Raw genomic sequence first — 26,154 nt, 5'->3', positions numbered from 1 at the left:
GGGATTAAAAAGAAATATATATTTTGTAGTTCATTTATAATGGGAGCATTAAATAGCTAGTTCCTTATAGCAATATTCATAACTGCAGGTAAATATTTGTTCTAAAAGCATGCTCAGTCTCTCCTGTTTAGGTAAAATTTCCTTAGATTACATATGGTTCTGTGTTACGGCTGCTACACTGCTCTGCTGGAGGAAATTCCACAGCAGAAAGAAGAGACAATTACACCGTCTCTAGTTTTTGCTAGAGAAGTATTGTCAATTTTCTGCCTGAAGTACAAGGTGTGCTGCTCTTAACAAACCCACTCTTGTTGTCTTTCTCCCCATTCCTGCTCTGAACTTTACTATGTACCTACTCCTAATTTTGAGGGGCTTTTGGGGTTAGCAGCATTACTGTAGATAGCAGCTGCCACCTCATTTTTTCTTTAAACTTTTTTTTTTTTTTTTTTTTTTTTTTTTACAACTTTCCCCTACTGCCTTTCATTAAGGATCAATATTTTGAATTAGCTCCTTCTTTACTCACATGTCTATATTTCACCACTTTTTTTTTTTTTTTTTTTCCAAAGTTGTAATGAAAGTCTTCCCTATCCTTTCAATTTATCTGGACAATATCCTCATCAGTCCTTGTTGTGGCTGCTGAATATCTCTTTTGTTGTTGTTGTTGTTGCTGTTGTTTTGTTTTGCTTTGTTTTTGTTTTTAAACTTCTGGTCTTTTTCTCCACCTCAACCCAAATCTCAAAACTGAATCTGTGTCTCACATGGGTGCTTCTTTCATCCACTGATTATCTTTTATGTTGTCCTTGACCACTGTGCCCCTAAATTCCTCATTATGTCCAGGTCCATATCCTTGTCTCACTCAAAACATTTTTCTTTAAAAGCTATACCATTACCTTGTCCTCCCCATCTAATGAAAAGGATGTTTGTGTTATTTAACAAGCACAGCTGTGTTGCCTTTGGTAGGAGGCAACCTTGCTAAATTATAGCAGCAGAGAAACTGGCCAAAATCAAAATTAATTTCTTCATTCCTTTTTTATTTTTTTTTTTTTTTACTCTGCTCTGATTTATCTATGTCTTATCTTCAGGAGTCTCAGTTGATAAGGGCAAGAATTGTCTTTATCACTGTACTGAATACCACTGCTATGTTCTCAGTTCTTATGAGCCAGTAAATAATGAGAGACTCATGAAATTCTTAGCGGGTGCTGTGTTTTAATACCTTATCTGATTTCATTGGGAGGTTTAACTAACAAGATCTTCTGGGATGCCTCCACAAAGCAGAGTAATTTCTTGTTCCCCCTACCAGGTAACAAATGGCAGCTTAATATATCAATCTATCATCACATAGTTACGTATTATCTATAGCCAAAAGCACCTAATAGTAAATTCTTATCTTTTCAGGTTGATAAAGCAGAAAACTAATGTGAACCTATTCCAAATAAAACCTGCATTCCCTAAAAAGCAAGGCTTCTTTAAACTTAATAACACAATACACTTCCCAGCTGCCAGCCTGGAAACTTAGTACCACCTGAGTTTATATATAATAATATTTATATTTATTTATAATATAACATAATTTATGTTATAAATAACCTGTTAATAAAATGAGCCCTGCAACTGCAGGAGTGAGAACTATGGAGTGGAAAAATACCCAGTCTAGTTCTGCATGGAAAGTGAAGCTGCATTGTTACGGTCAAGGGACATGCTGCAGAATATGGTACACATCTGATAATTTGCTAATATTCAGGAGGAGGAGTGTCCACCAGAAAGCAAGGAAAGCACATATCCCCATGCTGTTCTTTCCCAGATCTCTTCATCCCTCATGCTAGCTTAAATTTTCTTCCTTATCCTGAATAACCATGTTAAGCTTTGCTAACACCAAATTTACATTTCATTTCATTTTGTGATAATTAGTCTGTTTGTAACTTGAAGGTTGATTAGTTTTCTGTTACCTGTGATTACAAACAGAGACTCTTTAGTGTTGCTTTAGTATCAGTCTGTCACTACAGTGAAGAATAATTTAGAGCCTTTCTCTTTTAATTGAAGGTAAGCACTGATGGACAGGTAATCTAGCTGGTGGAAGGACCTAATACATGTTCTCTCCTAGTAGATAGTACCAACAAACAAAGGTACATGTGCTGTTTTTAGTCACAGGGCTTTTTAGTTCTCTTAATTACCATTTGTTGTTAATCAATTACATACAACCAGCACATATAGTCTCCATTGACCCGTAAGAGAAGTGATCATTACTTTGCATAGCATACTGCTTCCTTTAATCCCTGGGCTCCTGGCAGAAGACACAGTCTTCTTTCTGATCCTCTCCTGATTCAATCTGAATGGTGATGGAGTGGAAGCTGTAGTGCTCAAACAGGGCTTGGGTGATGTCTTTCAAAATCTTCTGGCTGTCATCTGTGTCTGCTATAAAGAGCAAGCAGAAAATAATCAAATTGCATACCGTGTAATAGTAGTAGTCAAAGAGTAAGTGGTTACCGACAGAAACTATTCGCAAACAGTCTGGCACTTCTACAAAGAAGATGATTTTGAGAAGTGTTCCTTGTCCTTTTTATCCTCATTTCAGGAGCCTGCATGTCAGCAAAGGTTTGTTCATTCAAGTATGGTAAGAGAATGTGATTTTGGCAAGAACTGAGCTATGTTTAATCACTAAAGAAATTCAGGTTGGCAGAAGATAAGTTCTAGAGGAAAGAAAGATTACTTAATAATCATTCAGTCACAGAGCAGCATCAGCGCTGAGTGATTTGGGTTACTGATAGACCTACTCCTTGTGGGAAGGTGGGACTCCATAGGGGATTTTGCCTATGAAACATCTCATGGCCAAACACAGGTGGAGTGTTTGTCTTACATAAACCATAACATGTATAAGTTGCAAAAAGCAAACAAGAGATCTGATTTGGGTTGTGGATAATTTGTCAACAGGGATAAGGATATTAAAAAATATATTTTTAAAGATGAACTGTTGTCCTGAAGTCACCTCTATGTTCCAAGCTATGTTTTAAAGATTATTTTGCAGTAGAAGAGGCATCAGGAACACAGATTTGCCCTATAAGTTTTTGTTATAGCAATCAACAATTTTTACATATGACAAAACAACTCCAAAATCTATTTGATATTGTCAGAAAAATCCAGTCTAATTCTTTTAATTTATTTAAAATATCCTGTAGTTTACTTCCTTGTTCCACAGCCTCTGCAGTTTTCAAATTTTTTGGCTAAGTACAGGTCCTTGTTGTTTTGGCAAGATTTCCGGGAGGAAGGTTTGAAAGCTTTAGTTTTTTTATTTTCTTATTTTTTCCAGCAGAATGATGACATTTATTTTAACAAGCACCAGCTATACCATCAGTTGTATCCCTATCAGAAGTAACTGACCTTTGCCAGGCAGCTGCTGAATACTTACTCCCTGTTTACAGAAATGTACTGACCTGTGGCAACATGAGCAGATAGAATAGTTTGATTCATTGTCAGAGACCAAAGATGAAGACTGTGAACAGACTCCACTTTCTCAACTGCTAAAATTCTTGCTTTTATTTCATCATAAGTAAGTCCTTTTGCTGTTCCTTAGAAGGAGAAATCGGCAGAAAAAACATATTTTGAAGAGAGATGAATTATAATCATTAGAGGAAAATACATTATGTATCTTTACTCAGTTAGATGTACAGTTTTATAAAAATATTTCACACCAGGGGAAACCTGTCTATTTCAGAGTTCAATGTGAAATTTAATCCTATCTCTTGGACTTCTCCATGGACTGAGGTTCATGCATATGTTAGGAGACACTCTGAGGCTCCGATTTGCACAGGGAGGTGAACTGTTTAGCCAGATCATGTCTTTTGTGACTGTATATTTTATGGTATCACCTGAGCACCTGTCAGGGATTCTGTCCTCCATATATGATAGAGAAGCATATGTTTAACAGAGATAGAAAGACAAACAAAGATTAAAATGTCTTGCCACAGAAATCTTAGAATAGATAAGATTAGACTACAGGTCTAGTTAATTAGTAGATCAGTGATTGTTTTCCTACATGAGCTTTTGTACAAAAGGTGATAATGATTATGATTAGCCTTAGTCAGAGTGAGGACACTTGTGATAGGTTTAGTTGGTATATGAAATTCAGAGTTCAATTCAAATTTGCCCAAAGAACTTAATTATGGGTCTTTCCTGGCATGAGACATGGGAATTTGGAAGTGCAGCTCTATGCCTACTTGAACAGCTATGCCTGTCATGATTCACTTGGATCAGCACATTGAAAAAATATTTTGAATACCACCAATTATGAGGTATAATCATGATAAGTACAGTATTGGTTAATTGGGTCTTTCATACCATAACTGATGTTAATGAGCCACTGTCAGTACCAGCTCCAAGTCCTCTTTAGAAAATTCTGGGCAGAAATATGCTTCTTAGGAGGTAGGAGACTGGCTTCATGGACCTCCCCAGAGGACAACATGAAAGGGCCTGTTGCAGAGGGGAGCAGAGCATTGCCAATTTCTTACATGTGAGTGCTGCTTACAGAAGCTGGCAATCACTGCTCTGAGAAGGAGATCCACGTGCATCAGGGGCTGCCAGACCTCCTTGCTAGTTCATTTTTTTCTGTAATCAAGAGACCTTCCGATTTGTCAGCAGCCAAGACACTACTAGCTGTTGCCTCCTATCCAGGTCCACTTCTACACAAACGTATTGCTATCTCTTGATCACTGACAACAGAACCCTAGAATTAGGTTTTACTGTAAAATAATATTGGAAATTTCCTTTCTTGAAGCAGAAATAGGAACAAAATGAAAGAGAAAAGTAAATAGTCATGCAGATAGTCACAGTGAGTAACTCATATCCGTTCAAAAGCTGTGTTGTTACAGCTGCTTTTCCCTTTAAGCCTGTCTTCATAGCTGAGAAAGAGGTTGCATTATATTATTTAGTGTAAGGAAGGCAAAAGTATGCATCTATGACTGCTCAAGTCATTTGGCCTTTCAAATCAAATGTTCAGGCCCATAGCTGGCAGGATTAAATATTACTGAGACTAGTTCTTCTTGCTGCCTTCATGCTGATGTGCTGGGAATTGTCTATTTCCTTGTGCCTGGACGTGACTGGAAAGCTCTGCTGCCTTGCTTTTCTGGACTGGCATAACTAAAAATCTTTTAAACTTCTGTCTCTTGCACTCATCCTATTTCACAGATACAGTTCAAAGCACAGCCTTTTTCTTTTCTTTGGTCTTTTTGGCAAGGAGTTGTATTTCACATGGGTAAAGGAATCACACAATGAACAAAGCGAGTAGACATCTCATATGCTAAAGGGTGTGATAAAAAGTAATGTTATGGCAAAAGAAAGCAACTTAGCTTTAGGAATACAAGATTTTTGGGTGTTCGTCACCTGTGCACAGATTTTTACAAGACTGAAATATTCTGGTGCAATGATAGAAACCAATTTTGATTAAAATTGCAATTAAGATTAAAGTATGATCACAGTTATGAGAATCTTGGAAAATAATACATAAGTGTGCTATTATACTTTTGTCAGCAAATGTGTTATGGAGAGACAGAGAGAAAGAACAAAATATAATTATTGATTCTGGAATCAGGTCCTACCTTCCATTAACACAATCAAAATATCCCTTAAAATGGTGATGGTGGTTGCCAAAACAAAGATGGAAAACACAAATGTGCAGATTGGATCAGCTATTTTGTATTCTGGCTAAAAAAATACAAAGGCATCACTTTGTTAATTTCATTATTAGTTAATCTCAAAGAATATTATATTCCAGTCATCTAGTACAGAATCAATGCCAAACTGCTTTGCCAGTCAGGGAACGTTAGAACAGGGGGTGAAGGTGCTATTGGTGAAGAAAGGGGCAGAAATAAAATTATCCTTCTTGCAGTTTAAAAAACAAAAAGCAAGTGTGACACTCTCAATAGTCTTTTAAATTCCCAAGAATTAGTATAATTGTTCTTGACTAACTTACAAACTATATAATTAAAACAGATAAAATTTTTGCATAATACCTAGTGTCATGATGCTGTGAAAATAACTGTTATTCTTAATTGCAAGGAAAGCATGTGAACTAATAAAACTAACCTTAAAGAAGATGATAAGTGCACTAATTAGCACACTAATACTCTGGAATAGATCCCCAATGGCATGCACGAAGGCTGCCCTCAGGCTGGCATTTCTCAGAGCTGGCTTTTCCGGAGGGGCTGACAAGGTTTCTCTGGTTTGTGCCCCATGGCTGTGCCCATGTCCAGTCTGGTGCAAAATCAGGCTTAGTCTGAAAGAGATGTAAAACTGTGAGGTGATTGTGTCTTTGAAACCAGTGATATCACACACGTCATTGCCCATCTTGCTTCTGAATGCTGAACAGTAAAATCAGACACATTGGATAAAAATAGAGTGGCTAAGCAGATAATTCCTAGGTGTTCCAGTGTTTTGCATACAAACAAGAATGCCTGTGAGAAGGGGAATTAAAGAGGCCTAATTTTCTACAGAGTTCTTGAATTTTCGTATGTCTAATAAAATGTGAGTTGGAGATTAATTTTTTGTAGAGCTTTCGCATTCATAATTACCCCTCCCCATCTGGCAGCCACCAGAAAGGAGAATAGCAACTACAACCTTCTGTGAGAAGCAGTTAACCCACTCCATATTCTCATGAAACTCATAAAGCCTTTATATTTTTTGAGGCCAAGATTTATCCATCATCTTTTAGTGAAATACACCAGCAGATTCAAGGTTAAAAAGTGATTTGGGGAAGGAAATAAGGTAACTTACAGGATGTTGGCAAGCATGGCACAAGCAGAGGTAATGAGCATCACTGTAGCATCGATATCATAATCAGGGTGTATCAGCCTCATGCTAGCCAAATACGTCAACACACCAGTCACCATCCAAATGATTACCATAGATATCAAAGCTCCCAGAATCTCTAGGAATTAAAGAAATCTAAATTTAGCAGGAATCATTACAGAAACACAAGAAATTTTAATGAATTGGTGCTAATGATTCCAAGTTGGCGAGTCTTATAGTCAGAAGCGTTACTCTTTGTGTGTAGGCAGCTTTGGTGCTCACAAAGAATGGGTCAAAAAGTCAAAATCCTTTCTGGTCATTGGCAAATCCAGTGGCTGCCCAGAGCAGCTCTATGCACATGGTGGCCTAACCCTGTTCTATGTTGTCTTTAGAATCATGGAATGGTTTAGGTTGGAAGCGCCTTAAAGATCATCTAAATCCAAGCCCCCTGTGAAGGGTAGGGACATATCCCACCAGACCAGGTTGCCCAAAGCCTCATCCAGCCTGGCCTTGAACACTTCCATGGATGGGGCATCCACAGCTTCGCTGGGAAACATGTTCCACTGCCTCACCACAAAGAATTGCTTCCGAATATCTAATCTAAATCTACAATTTTTTAGTTTAAAACCATTACTCCCCGTCGTATCACTATAGTCCTTGTCAAGGAGACCCTCTCTTGTAGACTCCCTTTAGGTACTGGAAGGCCGTTGTAACATCTCCCCAGAGCCTTCTCTTCTCCAGGCTGAACAACTCCAACTCTCTCAGCCTGTCTACATAGAAGAACTGCTCCAGACCTCTGATCATCTTTGTGGCCCTCCTCTGGACTCATTCTAATAGGTCCACATCCCTCTTGTGCTGTGGTCCCTAAGCTGAACGCAGGGCTCCAGGTGGGGTCTCACAAGAGCAGAGCAGAGGTGGAGAATCACCTCCCTTGACCTGCTCACCGTGTTTCTTTTGTCCCCCTTCCAGTGTTGAGATCATGGAGCATTTGGAGAAATCTGGCATATGTGCCTGCCCCAGGCAATACTGTGTGAGAGCCCCAGGAACCAGCTCACCTCCCCCAGTGAGATTATCTTGGCCACAGGAATAGAGGTGAGAGGGAAGGAGGAAAACAAGGCTCACTCAAACCTACTGGAAGACATAATCAGCCTCCAACATCCACCCTTATTTTTGCCTACCTCTCTTCATTTCACAGTTCAGAAAGTCAGTGAAAGCTCCCGACAAGGCCCTGCCAGCAAAACCTCTCTTTCCTGTCCCCTGGGACCTGTCCTGCCCAATGCCACCAGTACTGATAAGGACAAAAGAAGTTATTTTGTCCCTGGGGCAACAAAATTCAATTTTGTCTCTATTGGCTCTGAGTGGGGCTCAAATAAATCCACTGTCCCCAAGGCTACCTTTTATTGCACTGCCATAGGCAAGGTCTGGGGATGTTTGTGTGTACGTGCAGAACATTTTTAATAGGTTGTGGGACTAGTAGTTGCCATTTGACTTCAATGGGTAAACGTGGCACTTTACAAACACAACAGACGCAGTCGCAAAGAACATGAAAATTCACAGCAGAATGAAAATTCACAGACCTCCACTATCAATTCATGAAAGCAGCTGAAACTCAGTTTATGATTTTGAATGTATTTTCATGGTGGTAACAAATTTTGCAGCAGTCCAGGCTACAGATGCTTATAAAAATAACCATTTTGTCTAAAACTGACAAATAATGAATTAAATGGCACTGACAGGGAAACCTAGTTTTGCTTGAAAATACATAGAGAGAATCTAGAATAAAGTATATCTGGTGTTTATGTTTTCTGCAAGTTACAGAATGAAACCCTGCAAACTTGGCCCAGAGGAAAGTTTTGATAACTGTGAAGGAACCAACAGCTTTTGTGGACACCTGCATGAATGTCTGGGTGCAAATGTGCATGTACTCCACCACTCAAAGTGATAGAAGTCATCTTTACCTATGTAGGTGAAAATACAGATTATTTTTGTATGTAGCATCTTAGCAAAACCTAAGCTAATCTTATGACCAGTTCAGTAGTACAAGGTGTTTTACTTAAAATGTTCTCAGTTAAATTTCTTCTGAACTGTTAACACTACCAGAGCACAGCATACAATGCTGTAAAATAGCTTGAGAAACTTTGGACCATAAGAAAGAGAAAGAAATTGAAACTTCAGAGACCTCTCCTGCCTGGGAGTAGGTCTGGCTCAGACATCAATCTGATTCAATACTGTGTTTCTAACTAAGCTGCTGAAAGCAGCTGCTCACCCTAAGGAATGTGTTGAACCACTGTCTTGACTTATTCTGCTTCCTGGCTTAGAAGACAGGAGGCATTCAGGTGGCTCCTGCTAAATCTGAGCCCTGTCATACACAGTTTTGCATGACAAAGCCAATCTATCAGTCTGAGAGAAGCAGTAAAATACAGCTTCCAGTGTTGCAGAAGGCTGTAAGACTTCAGCGGTCAGCACACTGTGACTCTGCTGCCTATCAGACTTCTCTCAGCTCCCTAAGGCACCCACCTGCATGTTAAACTGGAAATAGAGCTGGGGAAATAAGCAACAGGATAATTATCACAGAATGAATTAAATAGCCACTGACATTTGATGTGGATCTCTCATTGCCACAAGGATAAAAAGACAATAAAGTAAATGATAGGTTTTGAGGTTCCACGTTGCAATGACAGAAACATGAACAATCTCACACAGACTGAGGGTGAAATTCCATGAGATGGCTGAACCCGCCTGCCACCTCCTTGTCATTAAGAGAAAGGTCTCTCACTTTCCTTTCCTCCAAGGCTAAGAGAGTTCAAATGCACACACACACACACACAAAATTATGGATGGTAAGTATTACTTTGCTAAAGCTGCATAATTTAGCTGTGTGTTGGCAACATAATACCAGGTACACTTGGCTCACACTAAAACTCCATCTCATCCAACAGCCTATTTCATAGTGTTGGTAGAATATATTTAGGGAACAATATAAAGACAGGATGAGTATCACAGGATCACAGAATGGCTGAGGTAGGAAGGGACCCCTGGGGTCCATCTGGTCCAACCCCAGCTCAAGCAGGTATGCTCAGAGCAGGGTGCCCAGGACCACATCCAGGTGACTTTTGAGGATCTCCAAGAAGGAGAATTCACAACCTCTCTGGGCAACCTGTGCTAGTGCTTCATCACCTGTACAGTACAGAAGTGCTTCCTGATGTTCACAGGGAACCCCTTGTGTTCTAGTTTTTCCCCTTGCCTCTTGTCCTGGCCCTGGGCATCACTGAAAAGAGCCTGGCTTCATCATTTTTGCACTCTCCCTTCAGGTATTGATAGACACTGATGAGATCCCCCCCAGACCTCCTCTTCTCCAGGCTGAACAGTCCTAGCTCTCAGTTAATCCTTGTAGGAGAGGTGCTCCAGTTCCTTCATCATCTTGGTACCCCTCTGTTGCACTCTTTCCAGCATGTGTGTGTCTCTCTTTTACTGGGGTGCTCATAACTGGACATATGTCTGCATGGTATGTCTTATCTTGTAAGATCTGCAGCTACAAGCAACCTTTCCTTGCAGACATCCTGAGTCCAAAGCTGCTTCTGGAGTGTCATACTGAACATCCTTGAAGCATTCACCATCCTAGTCCTAAGTTCATGCGTGTAGGTGTCCAAAGCCATTTGAGATAGACCAACACCTCCATGTATGGCTTGACACAAAATGTATAGATGACCCATAACCTTCTGGATGGGCATCTGGAGATCTATGGGACACATATAGCATTTCAAACAGCATTAATCACTTCTATGTAAGCAACTAAATTAAGCCACAAGACAGACACATGGGATTCATTTAAAGACTGAGGCATCCAAATTAATATATCTACATGTAGTTGTGAGCTACCTGTCTAAGACACCCACATGGGACTGTCAGGTATGACAAAGGCCCTGTGGAGATCCACATCCTTTTGGAATAACAGCTGAAAGATACAAAGACTTCTCACATGACACCAGATGTCTATGTTCGAATAACTGTATTGAGGTCTAGATATTTAATTTATGTAAAATGAATGGTAATTCACCAAGATCCCTGCTCCACTGACTGATGGACAACATATTCCCATTTCCTAACTGTGAGTGTTTGGTGGCATTTGAGATGCCTTGGTCTTGTTTTTGGCATCCTGTGCAGTCTCTTATTGGTCCCATGTCACAGTTGCTATTACCATGCAAAAGCCTCAGACAGCCTAGGACTGTTCAGGTACCACTAGACCTCTATGTTTAAGCAGCTGAATTGAACCTAGATCTCTTCTGAAGATATGAAACTTGATCACTGTGCTTGCACGTGCTCACCTATTTGTATTTATATTTATGTGTCCAAATTTTGAATAGAATCATAACCCCAGATTTTTTTTAATTTCTTTTTCTCATAGTTAATATTTTGCTGGTATCTTGTATTTTGTAAAACTGCACTTGCGTTTGATTTTCAGGCATCTGATATTAGGTGTCATCCATAAATATGTCAATTTTAGCTTCGGACAGAGAATGTTCAAAACCTACCCATGTTTCCAACTGATTAAAAACAATGGAGATAAAGAGATGATTTAGAAAACAGTAAATATTACTGTCTCTTTTATATAAATGTAACATTGTCTTTTCTAAGTAAGTTAGTGCTTTTTGTTACCTTTTAATAAATTAAGTAAATACTCACTTTAATGGCTATTTCTGCTATTATAGAAGCGAGCTCTATAGTAGGTTGAGTATTCAGTCCTGCTCACTCTCAAGTCACTAAGGGAAGCCATTGTTATCTCAGACAAAGCTAGCACCAGCCCAAAACTATACGAAATAATGAACTGGAAGACATGTTTGTAGGGAAGCATAAATGGGCTCTTTACTTCTTTGAAGCTCATTGGCTTGCTACTTTTGTGATGTGTTCTGGAGGCTTTGAGAATTTTAGCACACTATCTTTCAATTTCTGCAGACCTTGTAGGACATTAGCACATTTTCCAGTGCCTTTCTATGATGACTTCCCTTTCCCGTTTCACATGTTCACACTCTGACACATTTCCTACCTGCTCGGTGCCATCCGAAAGTTAACTGCTTGGTGGGAGGTTTTGAGGCAAGCCAGAGTGAGACGAGGCTGATAAGGAAGCTTGTCAAGTCCACCAGGATGTGTGCTGCATCGGTGATCACCGCCAGGCTCCCAGCAATCTGCCCACCTGTGTGAAATGTGTGTCCGTATCATGGCCCCGGTCAGAAGTTTGAGTCAACTAGATCAAACTTGAGACCTGAGTTGTTACACATCAGAAGGAACATTTAGTATTCAGCGATCACACATGACTCAAAACTCTTCATAGATTGCTTCATTTTGTACCACATTCACACAGTGAAAGACATGAATTAATAAAAAGAAATGTGATGGTTTTCTTTGTCCTAGATACGTAATTGAGAATGTCCTAAGGATAAGAGCTGTGATTCATAAGTGCTGTGTTTATATTACTATTGGGCTATTTTACTATGACAACTTTAATATGTTTCTTGGTGAAAACCAGTTTTGGGCATCACATTTCCTGTATCCTCCCACTATGTCTTCACATTGGTGATATTTTATGTACGTACAAAAACTCGGAGCCTTAGCCTATGGAATTAATTCACAATTTGTAAGAGGAAAAGGTGCACATTTTTCCTGAGTTTTAGATGGCTGGATGCCAGACTGTTTGTCATAGGCAACATTAAAATAGGAGTAAAATGAAAGGTTCCAATAGAAGAGCTGTGATAAACAACTGGGCATCTTGGTGAGGGCATAGAAAAAAATGTTCTGTTTGCAGGACTAATCTATCATTTTGCATCTGTAATGCATGATTTAATTTTGCTGCTAGAGCTCAAAAATGTGGCTGTATGTCATTTTACTTTGGGGGTTTTGGTCTTACGTTAATTCTGGGGGAAAAAAATAGGCTGTCTGAAACCACATTTCTTTTACCCAGTAAGCCAAATACTATTTTGCCAAGTTCTTCTAACCATGTCTCAGGGCTACAGGCAAATCCAAAGAAACTGAGGATTGCTTTAAACCAACCCCAGCTGCTGGTGGCTGCAAGGGAAGACAAGGATCACAAGCAGAAAGCTGTCCTGCCAACTTGTTACAGCAGGGGAGTGTGTTCATTGCAGTGGAAATGTAGGAAAATGGAAATGTGAAATAATAGACCCAAAGAATCTAGTTTCTGATTTGGCAGTATCCTTCCATCCTTCCTCAGTCATTTAATTAATTTCAGCTCACCTGTTTCTCCTGACCACAACCCATATGAGAATCAATGAATCTTGAAAAATATCATAAAATCAAAAATGCCTCATTCAAAACCTTTGGCAATATACCACTGCCAAGGGGACATGTAGACACAACTCTTGTTTCATCACAGATGGAAAGTCTTCATGCCAGCAGGATGCACTCACTACCTGTCTGATTTCTTCCTATATTCAAATTTTAGGTTAGAATATCTAATATTGTGTGGTTTGTCACCACACAGGAATGCATATCACTCATATAAGGAGTATATTTTTTGTTACCTCCCTGTACATCCCATTTACAGCTGCCCGAAATTCACTTCCCAAAAGGGAGCAGACAAGACTGCAGAATTCTGGAGCATCTCATTCCTCGCAGTAAAATGCAAAATTCAACAGAATGGGGATTTCTCAAGACATGAGCAGGTGTAAAATCACATTTGCTTTTTGATCATGACACAGCTCCTAGACTTCCACTGTTTGCAGGGCAACTCTTTCCTAAGTAGAAAACAATTTTACATAGCAGAGGGAAGGACTGTCTGTCAGTGCACAGATGTTAACAGCCAAGGCATCAGCTATCTTTCAGCAAACAAATATGTAGAGCACAAGCTGTCTGCAAAGCCCAATTGCATTTTTGATACTGTATTTCCATGTTCTTTGGGACAACATTACAAAAGCTTGCTTCCAGCCTGCTGTCTTTGACTAATGTTGGCAAATGATTACTTTATTTATTGTGACATAGCTGGTGCTTTGGGTGAATTTCTGAGATCTCAGTCTGTTTATCTTAGCAACCTGGTCAAGTCTTTGTGTTTCTTTTCATTATGATGAATCATGCTAGGTTTGTCTCTCTTTCCAAATGGAAATAAACTACTTTGAAATCCACGTTTGGTCCTTAGCCACTGAAAATCCTTTGTAAACACTTATATCAGGACTGTACATAGGGTGTCATTGGCTTGACTGATATCTCCAGATCTCTGGAGATTGTGGTGGGTCTGCATTAGAAGAAGAGAAAATTGTCTTTCAGAGACAGTTGGTGTATCAGGCTCAGCAAACAGTGCCCCTTTTGGGAGAGCAGTGAGGGCCAGCACAGATGGTTAGAGAAAAAAGAAAAAAATCACAGAAATGATCTAGGGATTCAGTGAAACACAACTTTTCAATATATTTGAGATTGATGTAGCTCTGTATCTTCTGTTTACCATAATAATGCCTACAGAATCTGTTTGTCCTTAAGAGTGGTAGGAGGGGTCACACGTTCTTTACTTTCAAGAATAAAGCTTGTGTACTAGTTGCAGGCTTTTACCACTTTGTATCAATACACACAACAAGTGGCCTTTATGATTACTATTACTCACGATGGCTGTTTATAGCTTTGTATACCACAAAGCAGTAGAAAATGTCAGTCACTCACTGGTCAATCATCAGGCACATGCTGTCTAGCCTGATGATTAAAAAAATTAAATGTGTGGTTCATAATTACAAAAATCTCCATAGACTGCTGTCTGTAACTGCTGTTAATAACTGGTTTGTCAAAGTTTAATGGTCTGAAGCAAAATGGTCTTCAAGGCTGTTACTTAAGCTGTCACTGCAAAAAAAGCTGTATGATTCATTAAGCAAAATGAAACATTTAGTTAACATATCATCTGTCCTTCCAATTATCCTCTAGCATTGCTGCATTCACCAAACTTAGGCCTACTGATTATACGGCTTAGATAATAATGCTTTACTTCTGGCACTGGAAATTACTGCATGGGGATTAGTGGCGTGCACCAATTTGCATGGGAGAAATGCACGTGACCTACAAACAAGTGGGCTTTATGCAGATGAAACCTGTAGGAGGGAAGAGTTGGAGAAAATCCGGCTGGGTTTGGCAGCCAGGAATGAAGGCAGAAATTCAGTGACTCCTTCAGTGCCTCCAATTCTTACCTGTGGGGAAAAAAAAAAGCCTTTCTATTGCATCTTCACAGGGCTCCAGAGACTCTGAGTCTAGGAAACCATGGGTTTTAGAAACCTTCCTCTCTGATTTTTCCTACATCCCCTTGGGTGCACGTGGCTAAAGCCTGTGGGATTCCTCATTTCTTACCTCACCTCATCAGAGAAGGGGAAATTAAAGAGCCAGGAATTATCAGGTAGGTATAAATATCAGAGAAGCCATACAGAGAGCAGATCAGTGAGACAAAATGAAAGCTAATGTTCTAGGAGGGAGCCAAAAACCTATGTTGGATGTTGCAGGATAGGTCCAGAATCAGAAGCTAATTAGGCAAGGGAATAATCTTCCATTGATCCAGAGACATACCAGCAGGCCAATTTAAAAGATAAACGTGCCCTGGTATAAATACATTGACTTAACTGAAGAAAAGCAGATGGTGAATCTGGCCCTGGATTTCCCTGGATTTTGTAAAGACTTTTGAGTTTAATATCAGATCCTGCTGCTAGCTGCCTTCACCAGCACTGAAGGCTCATTGGCCTGGATAAGCATGAAAAGTCCTTTAATCTTTTCCAAAAAAAACTAACTCAAGTTATTAAAAACCCATTTGTGACATGATGCTAAGACACGGTAGCCACTTTTAGCTGAGCTTAAATACCTGGGAGAACAGCTTAGACCATTAACTGATCCTCCTATTCCTACCCAGATGCAATCCTTAAGTTAATATATGAAAATATGTTAGTTTCACTAGGGAAAAAAATAAATAAATAAATAAAAGGATAAAAGGGTAAAAGGGAACTATTTTATCCCAGGTGGGTTCATCTGTATGCAGTGGGGGTCACTGCAGGCAGAGTGGGTGCAGAAGGGCAGGAACACAGCTGTGCTGGGCACAAAAATGAGCTCCCTTTGAGCAAACATACTCCCCTGTAATCTCAGCAACCATGAAGAAGATGCAAATTACTGATGCAGCACAGAGCTTCCTCCGGGCTTGATGCTGCTCCCTTTTCCTGTTCTCATAGGCCTGAGAGTAGCCGTGACAGTGATACGCTGGATTAGCTTCAGCATCTCCTGCTTCCTGCTGCTGCCTCTCTTCATTTAAATTCTTCTGATGCCAGCTCATCCTTTGGGATTGAAAGGAACAGAAGGTTAAAAAAAGAAACACCCTGGTTATTTGAGCATCTAGCCCTGCAGCCCCAGAAAGTTTGTAATTAATGCTTCTGTAGGATAAAAACAGGATTGGGAACAGCAGTTCATAGGAGAGGCTTGCTCATGCAAGCAGGACTCTGTGGGAGGGAGCTGCACACGAAATGACTTCTCTGGCTGTGTTTCCCAGCTCTTCAGGCACTCCTACATCATTTACCAGTTTATGGAGCACAGGGTGACTTTCTTAGGCTGTGCATGTTGTGCACATAATGATAAAGGTTACAGAAAGGAAAGGACTTGGATTGCACAGCATGAGGTTTTCAAAAAGTCATACCTCAGGCAAATACTAGCCAAGCTTGGCGTAGCTTGGAGATAATTCTGTGGGAATTTTCAGTTTTCTATTCCCAATGGCTTTGTTGGAAGACAATTTAAAAATAAAATTAAAAAAATATATATATATTTTACAACTATAATTGTCTAAAGATATTTCTCTTCTCTCCCTGCATGCAGAACTGTTTCATCTCAAAGTCCCACTTAAGTACAAAAACTATCACTGTTTCTGCAGAGACTGAGCATGGAAAAAGTTAGCCCAAAAGTTTCAAAGGCATTTAAAAAATAATAATAAAAAAATCAGTTCTCCAAAGGATGATGACATCTTTGTTCCACTGATTTCTTAAAAAAAGAGAAGTCCAGCAGAAGTGGGTCTTGGAGCATCACTCAAGATGGTTTCCCAGCCAAATTGGATTTGTCACAAAATTTCAGTGCTGTCCTCCTTATCATTTTTGCCTGGGAAACATGGAATGGGAGAAGAGGAACCTGGAGATACATTGCATTGCAACTGCAGGAGCTCCTGGATGACCATTGCACATAGTGCTTTCACTAGAGCAGCCCAGAATCTGCCCAGCTTATTCTGTGAGGTTCCAAGGTGGTTTGGTTAGCAAGGACGGTCCCTCCTCCATATCTCCCAACCAAGAAGAGCCCAAAGAGGAAAAAAAGAAAAAAAAAAAAAAAAAAAGAAAAAGAAAATAAAATATAAAAAAAAGCTCATCTGAAAACCAGTATGCCACTCCAGCTACACCATTTGTTGCTGCAGCTGCTCCTCATGTAATACCCCCATGGCAAAATACATCCTGCCATGTACCAAGGCTCGTGGGAGCGCACTGTGGTATGCAAAGGGGAATTCTGCCCAGATGCACATTTGTAACGTTCATATAATCATGTTACAGCTATTCATGGTTCATGTGCGCAAGGTCATGGTCTGTAAGCCTGTCCAGGAGTGCACTAAACTCCCCAGATCTGCTATTTCAGTCTGAAATCAGTCTGGGGGCATGACATGAAGCTAGGTTTCACTGCACCTTGTAATGACTTTTCCCCGTTCAGGGTGGTGAGGACTTTCCTTTGGGGACAAGAAGAGTTCTTTAATCTAAGCATGAAAGAAAGCTGTGCTCTGGGGAAGTGCAAGCATCTTAGTGGCTTTCTGTGGTGTTTCTGCACTGTTTAGAGAAGTGTCAGGATGCCTAAAATCTAGGATGATTTTCTGGAAAGAAATCATGCTGCCAATCAACTCTGTTCAATGTCGAGGGAAAAAAAAAAAAGCTGCCCCAAAGTCACAAGCTTTTCCAGCTGCCTTTTTGGGCTGCAGCTGCTCAGTGGGTCTGAGTCCCACCAGGGCACCCCATAGCCCTCACCCACCCATGGGTGAGAGCCATTGGGTTCATCACCTCCTCGGAGGTCCTGGTGGAAGAAGAGCTGCCCCACCTGGTCACCACCATTTTCTCCACTTCCTTGGCAGCTGAGACCCACGACTGTAGATAATCAACATGGATTTGGGTTGGTAAATATTTTTGAGATGTTCCAAGGGTTCAGTGTGTTCCCCTGAGTCAGCTTGTTCCCAGCCAGGTCACCATGTGGTCTCTGTTTGCTCAGTGGAGGCAACCGATTCCCCCTATGTGCCTCCATGGAGCTTGTGAGAAAGAGCAGTGACCGATGCCTGGAGACGCTGAGTTCTCCTAGTCCCTTTGTGTTTTTCTTTATTTTCCTCACAACAACAAATAAACGGGAGCTGAGATGCCTGGGGAATGGGCTGCCCATCTGGCAGGCTGGGTGCCTGCAGCTAGTCCTTCTCCACTGCTCGAGTTTTACATCCATCAGACTCCTCGTGTGCACCATGTCACTTGCACACAATGTTTTGCTGATGAATTAGACTCAGAAGGTACCACAAACTGATTCCTTCCAGATGGCTGAATAAAATACTGTAGTTTTCTCACTTTCCCCTGGAGGTTGGGGCATGCGAGTTTTTCTTTCTCATGATCCCTCTCTGGAGTTAACTTCCAATGCTCTGCAGTTTGCATGTAAAATTAATTTCCCTTTAACTCAATTTTCATCAGCTGGCACTGAATGTTAAAATCATCTTAACGACATGAGTCATGATCCGCTCAACAGCCTGTCAGGGCAGGGATGCCAAAATTACCCCTGCTGATTTCTGAGCCACCAAATCCTTTCCTTGTTGCTAACAAAATGGGTCATTTTCTGACCTCCCTCCCTTTTTTAATCTTCAAGTCTCTTCATCAGCAAACAAAACCTTAGAGCACTGTCAAGGGGTAGGAAAGCACTGTCCACAGATCTCATTGAACAGATGCAAAAGCAAACAGAGACAGCATAAACCCACAAATGTCACACTTTTCTGTCTAAGGGGTGCCTGAATAAAAGCAGCCTGGTTGTCAGAGGTGGCGAGCATTTGCTGCTCTCTTTGAACTCAGAGAGCAGCATCCAGCCCCATGAGTCAGGAAGGCTCCTGTGTGCTACCTTTTTTTTATTATTATTCCAAAGGCAGCCTGCCACTAATTAAAAGAATCCAAGATACGGTTTTATAAATGTGTGAATCAAAAGCTTAAGGTGCAAAGATCAGCTCTGTCAAACTATAAACCCCTCCTGAGTGTGTTAGAGCAAGATGTAGCCTTTGAGCATCAGATCTCTTCACCAGCACACCACAAGAAGAGTCCCAGATTAAAAAATAATCTTTTCTCCATTTCAAATTCTCTTTCCTTTAAAAAAGACAGTCAGGGGAAACATCAGAGAAAGGCACTTACTGAGTCATGCCTGGAAGGATGGAAGGAGAAAATACATATTGCAGATTCCACACAGATCATTAGTAAGAGTTTTTGATTGCAACTTCCTTTTGTTTGTTTTCACTTGATCTGTTGGGTGCCTTGATCTACGGGCTGATGGGAATAATTGCCGTCCTCCTAGACCATTATGAGACCCCAGTGAAAAGAGCAAAATGTGGAATCAATGCACTTCCCGCAGGAAAGCATCTCCTTCCCAAGGGAAAGGAGTAATTTTTGGTGCCTGAAAGGATATGAAAGTGCCTTTGGAGAAAAAATTACCTAAGCCAAAGTCACATCTCTTATGCCACTCTGATTTCAACTGATGTACCAAACTTGAGCATTTCCAAGTCACTTAATACCTTTTTACAGCCTGGCCATCCAGATACTTATTTTTCTTACATGGCATTTTGGACACAAAACAAAGGCAAATGCGCATTTGCATACATTTAGATATCTACTAGATGGTAATTGTTCTGATGGTTATTTTATTTAGTCTCATTTTGAGGGTTTGGCCATGTATGCATGAATCTATTTTGAATAAATTTCCTTCTGCATAACAGCATAGCAACACTTGTACTCAGAGCAAAGGTGCTTGTAGCATCCAGCCTCTCTTGTGAGCATGAGGCAATACACAAGGACAAAGTACAAGGAAAGAACATGTCCAGAGGGGTGCCTCCCTGGTCCCTTCTTCCAGGCTGCACAAACATGGCAGTATGGCATTCTGGGGCAGTACTGCGAGCTGGATGAACCACAGCTTATGTTTAATAGCCCTTTATTTACTTATTTTTTTCTGTACAAAACTCAAAAACTCCAGCCACCAGTATATCCTGGGGGCCACCAAGCTGGAAGGCAGCATGACAGAAAAGGAGCTAGAGTCCTGGTAGACGCCCAGTTGAACATGAGTCAGTTGAACATCAGTGTGCCCTTGCTGCTAAGAAGGCTAATGGTTTACTTGGCTGCATTAAGCAAAGTGTTACCAGCAGGTCAAGAGAGGTAATCATTCACCTCTGCTCAGAACTGGAGTACTGTGTCCAGTTCTGGGGTCTGAGTACAAAAGAGACATGGATGTACTGGAAAGAGCCCAGCAGAGAGGCATCAGGATGATAAAGGGACTGGAACACCTCTCCTACAAGGATTGACTGAGAGCTGGGACTGTTCAGCCTGGAGAAGAGGAGGCTCAGAGGATCTCATCAGTGTCTATCAATACCTGAAGGGAGAGTGCAAAGAGGACAGAAGCAGGCTCTTTTCTGTGGTGCCCAGGTCCAGGACAAGTGGCAATAGGCACAAACTAGAACACAGGGGGTTCCCTGTGAACATCAGGAAGCACTTCCGTACTGTGCAGGTGACCAAGCACTGGCACAGGCTGCCCAGAGAGGCTGTGAAATCTCCTCCCTGGAGATCTTCAAAAGCCACCTGGACGTGGTCCTGGGCAACCTGCTCTGGGTGTCCCTGCTTGAGCTGGGGTTGGACCATATGGCCTCTAGAGGTGCCTTCCAACCTCAACCATTTTGCAGTTCGGGGATTCTATGAACATGGCTGTTTAAAAATTTGTGAGTTCCACAGTTTAATTATGATTTGTGTAAAAATAATGCAAATAAAGCTGTCTGCCTTATATTATAATTAGTTCTTGTGCTGTTAGAAATAATGAATGACCAATCACTGTTTACCTTCATCGCATCAATCATGCTTTTATGTATCATTATTATAAACCTTCCACCATCAATTTTCTGAGACTGAGTTAATTAATTTCTGTTTCATAGCTCTTACTATCTTGGCTATAATTTTCTTTCTGACATGAAGTGGGCATCACTGTTCTATGAAGATGGTGTATGGCAGTATTGGGCAGACACAGTCCTTACTACAAGGTCCTCATATCACCTAACATGAGTCCAAAAGCAATTGGACGGGTTGTGTTGAGTTCCCTAAGATACTGCTTGGTCTTGGTGTCAGTTGGCAAGCCATTATGAAGGAGACATAACCACAGAGCCCACAACAAAAACCTTTCAGAAGTCACAAGAAGCACTTAAAGTTTTCCTCATCATTGGCTTTCACAAGGTACCAGGAGTAGTGGAAAGCCATTATTTGATGAGGGCTCTTTGGTCCTGTAAGTGTTTTCATATCATCTACATGAACACAGAAAAAGAAGAAAATATTTCCTACACATCTCTAATAGAAAATCAATCTCCACCTGAAGAAATCATCTCCCAAGTACTCTTCAAACTTTTTGCCTCGTGATATGAACTGAACAGATAAGAATCAAGTACAAGCCTAAGGCTTCACTGATAGAATAGCTACCAGTTAATTTAATGTTATAAACTTATGCATGAAGACATGCTCTAAGGTAGTTACACATCTTTCCTGCCTTCAGCATTGCCCTTTTTCTTGTCTCTTGTCTCAAAAGCTTATTGTTATACAGCTGGGCTGGAGTTGGTAACAGTAAGTTCTTCTGTAAGTCATAGGCCCTTAGTAGTAATGTGGGATAGATGTCAGGGTGATTTAGCAGAGAGCAGCAAAACTTTATTTCCATCATGTACCTTCAACAGAAGAAGTAAATGTAGGGGCAGTTTTGCCACTTTAACTCTATGCTTTAGACTAAAGGTGACTAAAACTTTGAATTCATTTACCTCTATATATGCTGGTCTTTTCATTTCAGTTACAGTAAAATAAAAATATAAACCTTGAGACAGGAAACCTTGGGTTTCACTTGTACTCAAAATCCCACTGTAATGATATATAAAGAACATAATCATAAATCTGTGCTACATCAAGCCAATATATAGCTCACAGTGTAGCTGGTACAATCTGATGCAAATCCTCTGGTTTATGAGGTGGCATATTGAATATTTCTGGTCAATATTACATTGATCTATTGCCAGCAAGAAATAAGCTGGCCCGTTCCAGAAACTGAATTCATGGAAACTTCAGGAATTTGGTCAAGATATTTCCCTAGGTCTTTATAAGTGATTATCTAGATCACTTGATAGATAACCAACATACCAAATGATAAACTCTCTGAAGAATTTATCCTCCCACATCACCACCACTGACTGTTAAAAAACAATAGAAAACTGTTGTGGGCCTAATTTAAAGAGAGGTGATGTAAGTCTAATCTGATTTGACTTACAGACATTTTTTGAATAATGCAGGAAGTTCTGAGTGCTCGGCTTCAGACACTTGTAAAAAACTATGGTTCATATCCTTCTTGGAGACTGGTGAAAAGTAGAGCCTCTCGCCTATCCTGGGACCAGTCCTGTTTAATATCTTTATCCATGACCTGGAGGAGGAGGTGGAGTGCACCATGATCAAGTTGGCAAATGACTCCAACCCAGGGCTGCAGCTGGGATGACAGAAATACTGTGAAATTCAGCAAGGATAAATACACTTGAAACAGACTTTTGAGACCACCTCTGGAATATTGTGCACAGTTTGGAGCCCCCAGTGCAGGAAAGAAGCATGGGATCCGCAGGGGGCCACCAGGATAGCTGAGGGCTGGAGCACTTGCCCTGAGGGAACAAGACTTGTCAAACCTAGAGAAGAGTTAGCTTCAGAGGAACCTAGCAACAGCTTACCAATGTTTTTAGGAAGTTATTGAGAAGATGAAGCTTTATTAATGTGCATGTAGGAAGGATGAGGACAATGATCATAAAGTGAAAAAAGAGGGGTACAGACTGAATATAAGGAAAGGAAAGAAAAAGAAGAAGGAAAAAAAAAAAAAAAAAGAAGAAGACTGTGAGGATAATTCAGTATCAGAGCAGATTCTCCAGAGAGGTTGTGCAGTCTATATCCTGGGAGATAGTTTCAAGACTAGACTGGATAAAGCCCTGAGCAACCCTGTGTGATCTCTGGGCTGACCCTGCTTTGAGCAGGGAGTTGGACCTACTGAGGTTCCTTCCAACCTGAATTATTCCATAAGCCTATGGCTGACCTGATTTTCAGGGAGCTCAGCTAAATCCAGGCCCCTTTTAAGAATCTGAAGTTTGGCAGGGGAAGCCTCAACACATCCAAACCCGCTAGTGACTACTGACAGGCTTGGCATGTGCAAAACACTCTCCCCCACAGCCTGTGTGCAGGGAATGGGGCCTGTATTCAGACTTCCTACTCATATGATTGAGATAAAAACAGTTTTGTTCCCTGTGTATTGTAATAATGGCATTTATTAAAAAGAAAGAGGCTGGGGGCTGGCAAAGAAAGAGGCAATCTGTGTGCAAAATAAATTCTGTTGAAAGCATTGGAGCTGCTCATTAAGCCTACACACAGGGAATGGAAAAATGTGGTAATTTATACCAAAGGCTAAAATGAGCTTATTGCTACTGATCGGCTTAAGACACCTGAAGCTGTGCCCGCAGCTGGTCTGTGCAAGCCCGAGCACAGCAGGCTGCCTCCCCACCACCATGCCGGGTCCCTGGGGTAGACTGGATGTGTCCTCCGTGCCACTGGGCTGTGAGGGCTTCCCCTGAGCAACCAAATCTTCCCAGGAGGAGGGAGACGGGAGGCTGTGGCTCTCCCTTCTCATTTCTGGAATAAAAATGAGGGAGGGAAATTGTAACCATCAGCCCTGTGAAGGAGCAATGAACAGAGTTGCTGAACAGAGGCATGGGGTGACACAATAGGGAGGGACGACAAAATCAACAAAATGAGGGTTAAATATGGTCATCAGCACTTGCATGTAGGTAAGGAAGTTCATACAAGGCATCATTATGGAGAAATCCCCCAAAAACCTAACATGCTGGGGTGTGTCTATTAAGTGCTTGCACACAAAAACGTGCAGTATGGGGAATAAACAAGATGAGTTAAAGACATAGGTACAGTTGCAAGGCTATGACCTTGCTGGGATCACAGAGACATAGTGGGATGTCTCCTGTGACTGGAGGGCTGCAATGGAAGGTTACAGGCCCTTTAGGAAGGACAGGTAGGGGAGATGAGGAGGGGGGGTTGCTCTCTATGTCTATGACTAGATGGAGTCCCCAGGGATGGATGAGAGGCTGATGAACGTTTATGGACCGGGATTAAAGGGAGGGCAGGGACAGGTGACATTATAGTGGAGGTCTGTTGCAGGCCACCTGGCCATGAAGACCAAACAGAAGAGGCCCTCTACAGACAGATAGGACAGCCTCATGTTCACAGCCCCTGGTCCTCAAGTGGGATTTCAACTGCCCTGGTATCTTCTGGAGGAACAGCACAGCAGGGCATAAGCAACCCAAGAGGATCCTGGAATGTGTTGATGATAATGTCTGTGAATGACTAATTAGTTCTTTTCATTAATAAAACTTCACTTGACAAAAATAATAATAATAATAAATAAATAAATAAATAAATAAAAAGGCCAGGAATAGGTGCAACACAAATATCAGGTACTTGTATGACATCCCTGTCCTAACAACAAGCCCTGTCTTAGGGCACCCTTCCCTGCACCATATAAAGGCTTTGTCCAGAGATGTCCATGTGTCCAGAGGGAGAAAGGGGTCAAAGGACTTCAACCACTGGAGCTGTGCCCACACCATTGCAAATTATCAAAAAGGCTCTGAGATTCTTCAGTAACAAAAATGAATTGCAGAATCATGTGACATTTTTTAAAAATATAAATATTACCACAAAAGTCCTCTTGGACAGTGCCATGTATATTTATGGAGCCATGTAATAATATTTAAATAATAATCCAGACACTGAAAAGACTAAAATACGATGGCAGTGACCCCAGTATAGGAACATGGGGAGACAGATTTCCATTAGAACTGACAGTGTTTATGCCAAGTTTCTGTCCTACGCTTTTTAAGGGAGCCAAGCAATAAATAACCTGAAAACCAATGAGATAATGGAAATGTCAAGAGGTGCTAAGCTGTAACTGAGCAGCTATTTTCTTTTAAAAATACTTGCTGGTCTGAGTCAAGAGGAAGAATGAAAATAAGTTCAGCTGTAAAACTATTTTGTGATAGACATTTATACTCATTTTGAAGTCAAACTACAACACATCATATGTTTTCAGAAGGTCTTTCTTCACTCAAGCAAACATTTACTTATTGGACCTCTGGCACATCAGCTTCAAGCCTAATAGACTATTCACATAAGTAAAGCTTTGAAAGATCAAGTCCTTTGCAGTATCACTTTTCTTTCACATCAGATAGATTATTTAGACATCCAGGCATGAAGGAGCCTTGAATCAAACATGGTGTCAATAGCACTATTATAATTCAGCCTAAAATTGCAGCATAATCCATAAGGTTTTGCATCCTACAATAAATCTACTAAGCTTATAAAATGGGTATCAGGAGACACTTGCTACAGCAGCAGATTAGTTCAATCCATCACAGATGCAGATAGATCAGGCTGCTGTCTAGTAAATGTATCAAACATCTACTAAGAAAGTTTGAAAAGGAAAAAAAATAAAAAGCAAACGAAACATTTGGAAAGTAGTGAAAGATGTTCCCTGTAGACACTGTGAAACTCCCCATACTTCAGCTTTGGCAGCTCATCTGCAGGTCAGTGCTTTCATGTTGTTGGCAGAGACAAAGCAATGGCAGAGAGGGAAGCACAGAGCTGTGTTACCTGTCTAGGGCTAAGGAGTACTTCTTGGTGTCTCTCTCACTCACAAGGCACGCTCGTTCAAGTCCCTTTTTGGCAGCCATGAGGACAATCGTTGGAGTTTTGTTTGTTTCCCCCTCCAATGCTCCTTGCTCCGTTGGCAGTGGATGCGGGCAAAAACCTCGACTTATTCAGAAGTCTCTGCCAAATGTTTCTCAATGAAAAGGTTTTAATAATCTTCTCAATAAACCCACGGCAAGAGAAAGCGGCTTTCCTATTGCTGGTGGCGTCACTAACAAGCCAAACAGTAACTCGCTGAGCCTGCAAGATTGGAGGGTTTGGGCCTCCTTCTCTCTCTCTCTCTCTTTCTCTTTTTTTTTTTTTTTTTTTTTTTTTTTTTTTTTTTTTCCCATCAATTTTTTATGCTGTGATATGATTT

The 26,154-nt window shown here is 40.9% G+C and overlaps 1 protein-coding gene across 1 annotated transcript; it reads right to left on the bottom strand.

The window, feature by feature from the left end:
* Positions 1-2,263: 2,263 nt before the first annotated feature.
* On the bottom strand, positions 2,264-25,819 carry SLC30A8 (solute carrier family 30 member 8). Its single transcript, XM_032182878.1, has 8 exons — positions 25,740-25,819; positions 15,863-16,067; positions 11,819-11,957; positions 6,760-6,913; positions 6,073-6,262; positions 5,586-5,691; positions 3,426-3,560; positions 2,264-2,409 (listed from the first exon to the last, which is right to left on the bottom strand). The coding sequence occupies exons 1-8, from the start codon at positions 25,817-25,819 to the stop codon at positions 2,264-2,266; spliced, it is 1,155 nt and encodes a 384-aa protein (XP_032038769.1).
* Between the last annotated feature and the right edge of the window lie 335 nt (positions 25,820-26,154).

Source organism: Aythya fuligula, chromosome 2, assembly GCF_009819795.1.
Source record: "Aythya fuligula isolate bAytFul2 chromosome 2, bAytFul2.pri, whole genome shotgun sequence".
Classification (NCBI taxonomy): domain Eukaryota; kingdom Metazoa; phylum Chordata; class Aves; order Anseriformes; family Anatidae; genus Aythya; species Aythya fuligula.
The sequence above is the reverse complement of the archived record's forward strand: the minus strand, read 5'-3'. Positions and strand labels throughout refer to the sequence as shown.

Excerpts from the sequence above, each read along its gene's own strand:
- SLC30A8 (XM_032182878.1), bottom strand. The coding sequence starts at position 25,819 with ATGGCTGCCAAAAAGGGACTTGAACGAGCGTGCCTTGTGAGTGAGAGA. Across the intron at positions 11,958-15,862 it reads CTGAGATTACAGGGGAGTAT|ATTGCTGGGAGCCTGGCGGT; the intron begins GTTTGCTCAAAG and ends ACAGGTGGGCAG. Across the intron at positions 3,561-5,585 it reads TTTGATTGTGTTAATGGAAG|GAACAGCAAAAGGACTTACT; the intron begins GTAGGACCTGAT and ends TCTCCTTCTAAG.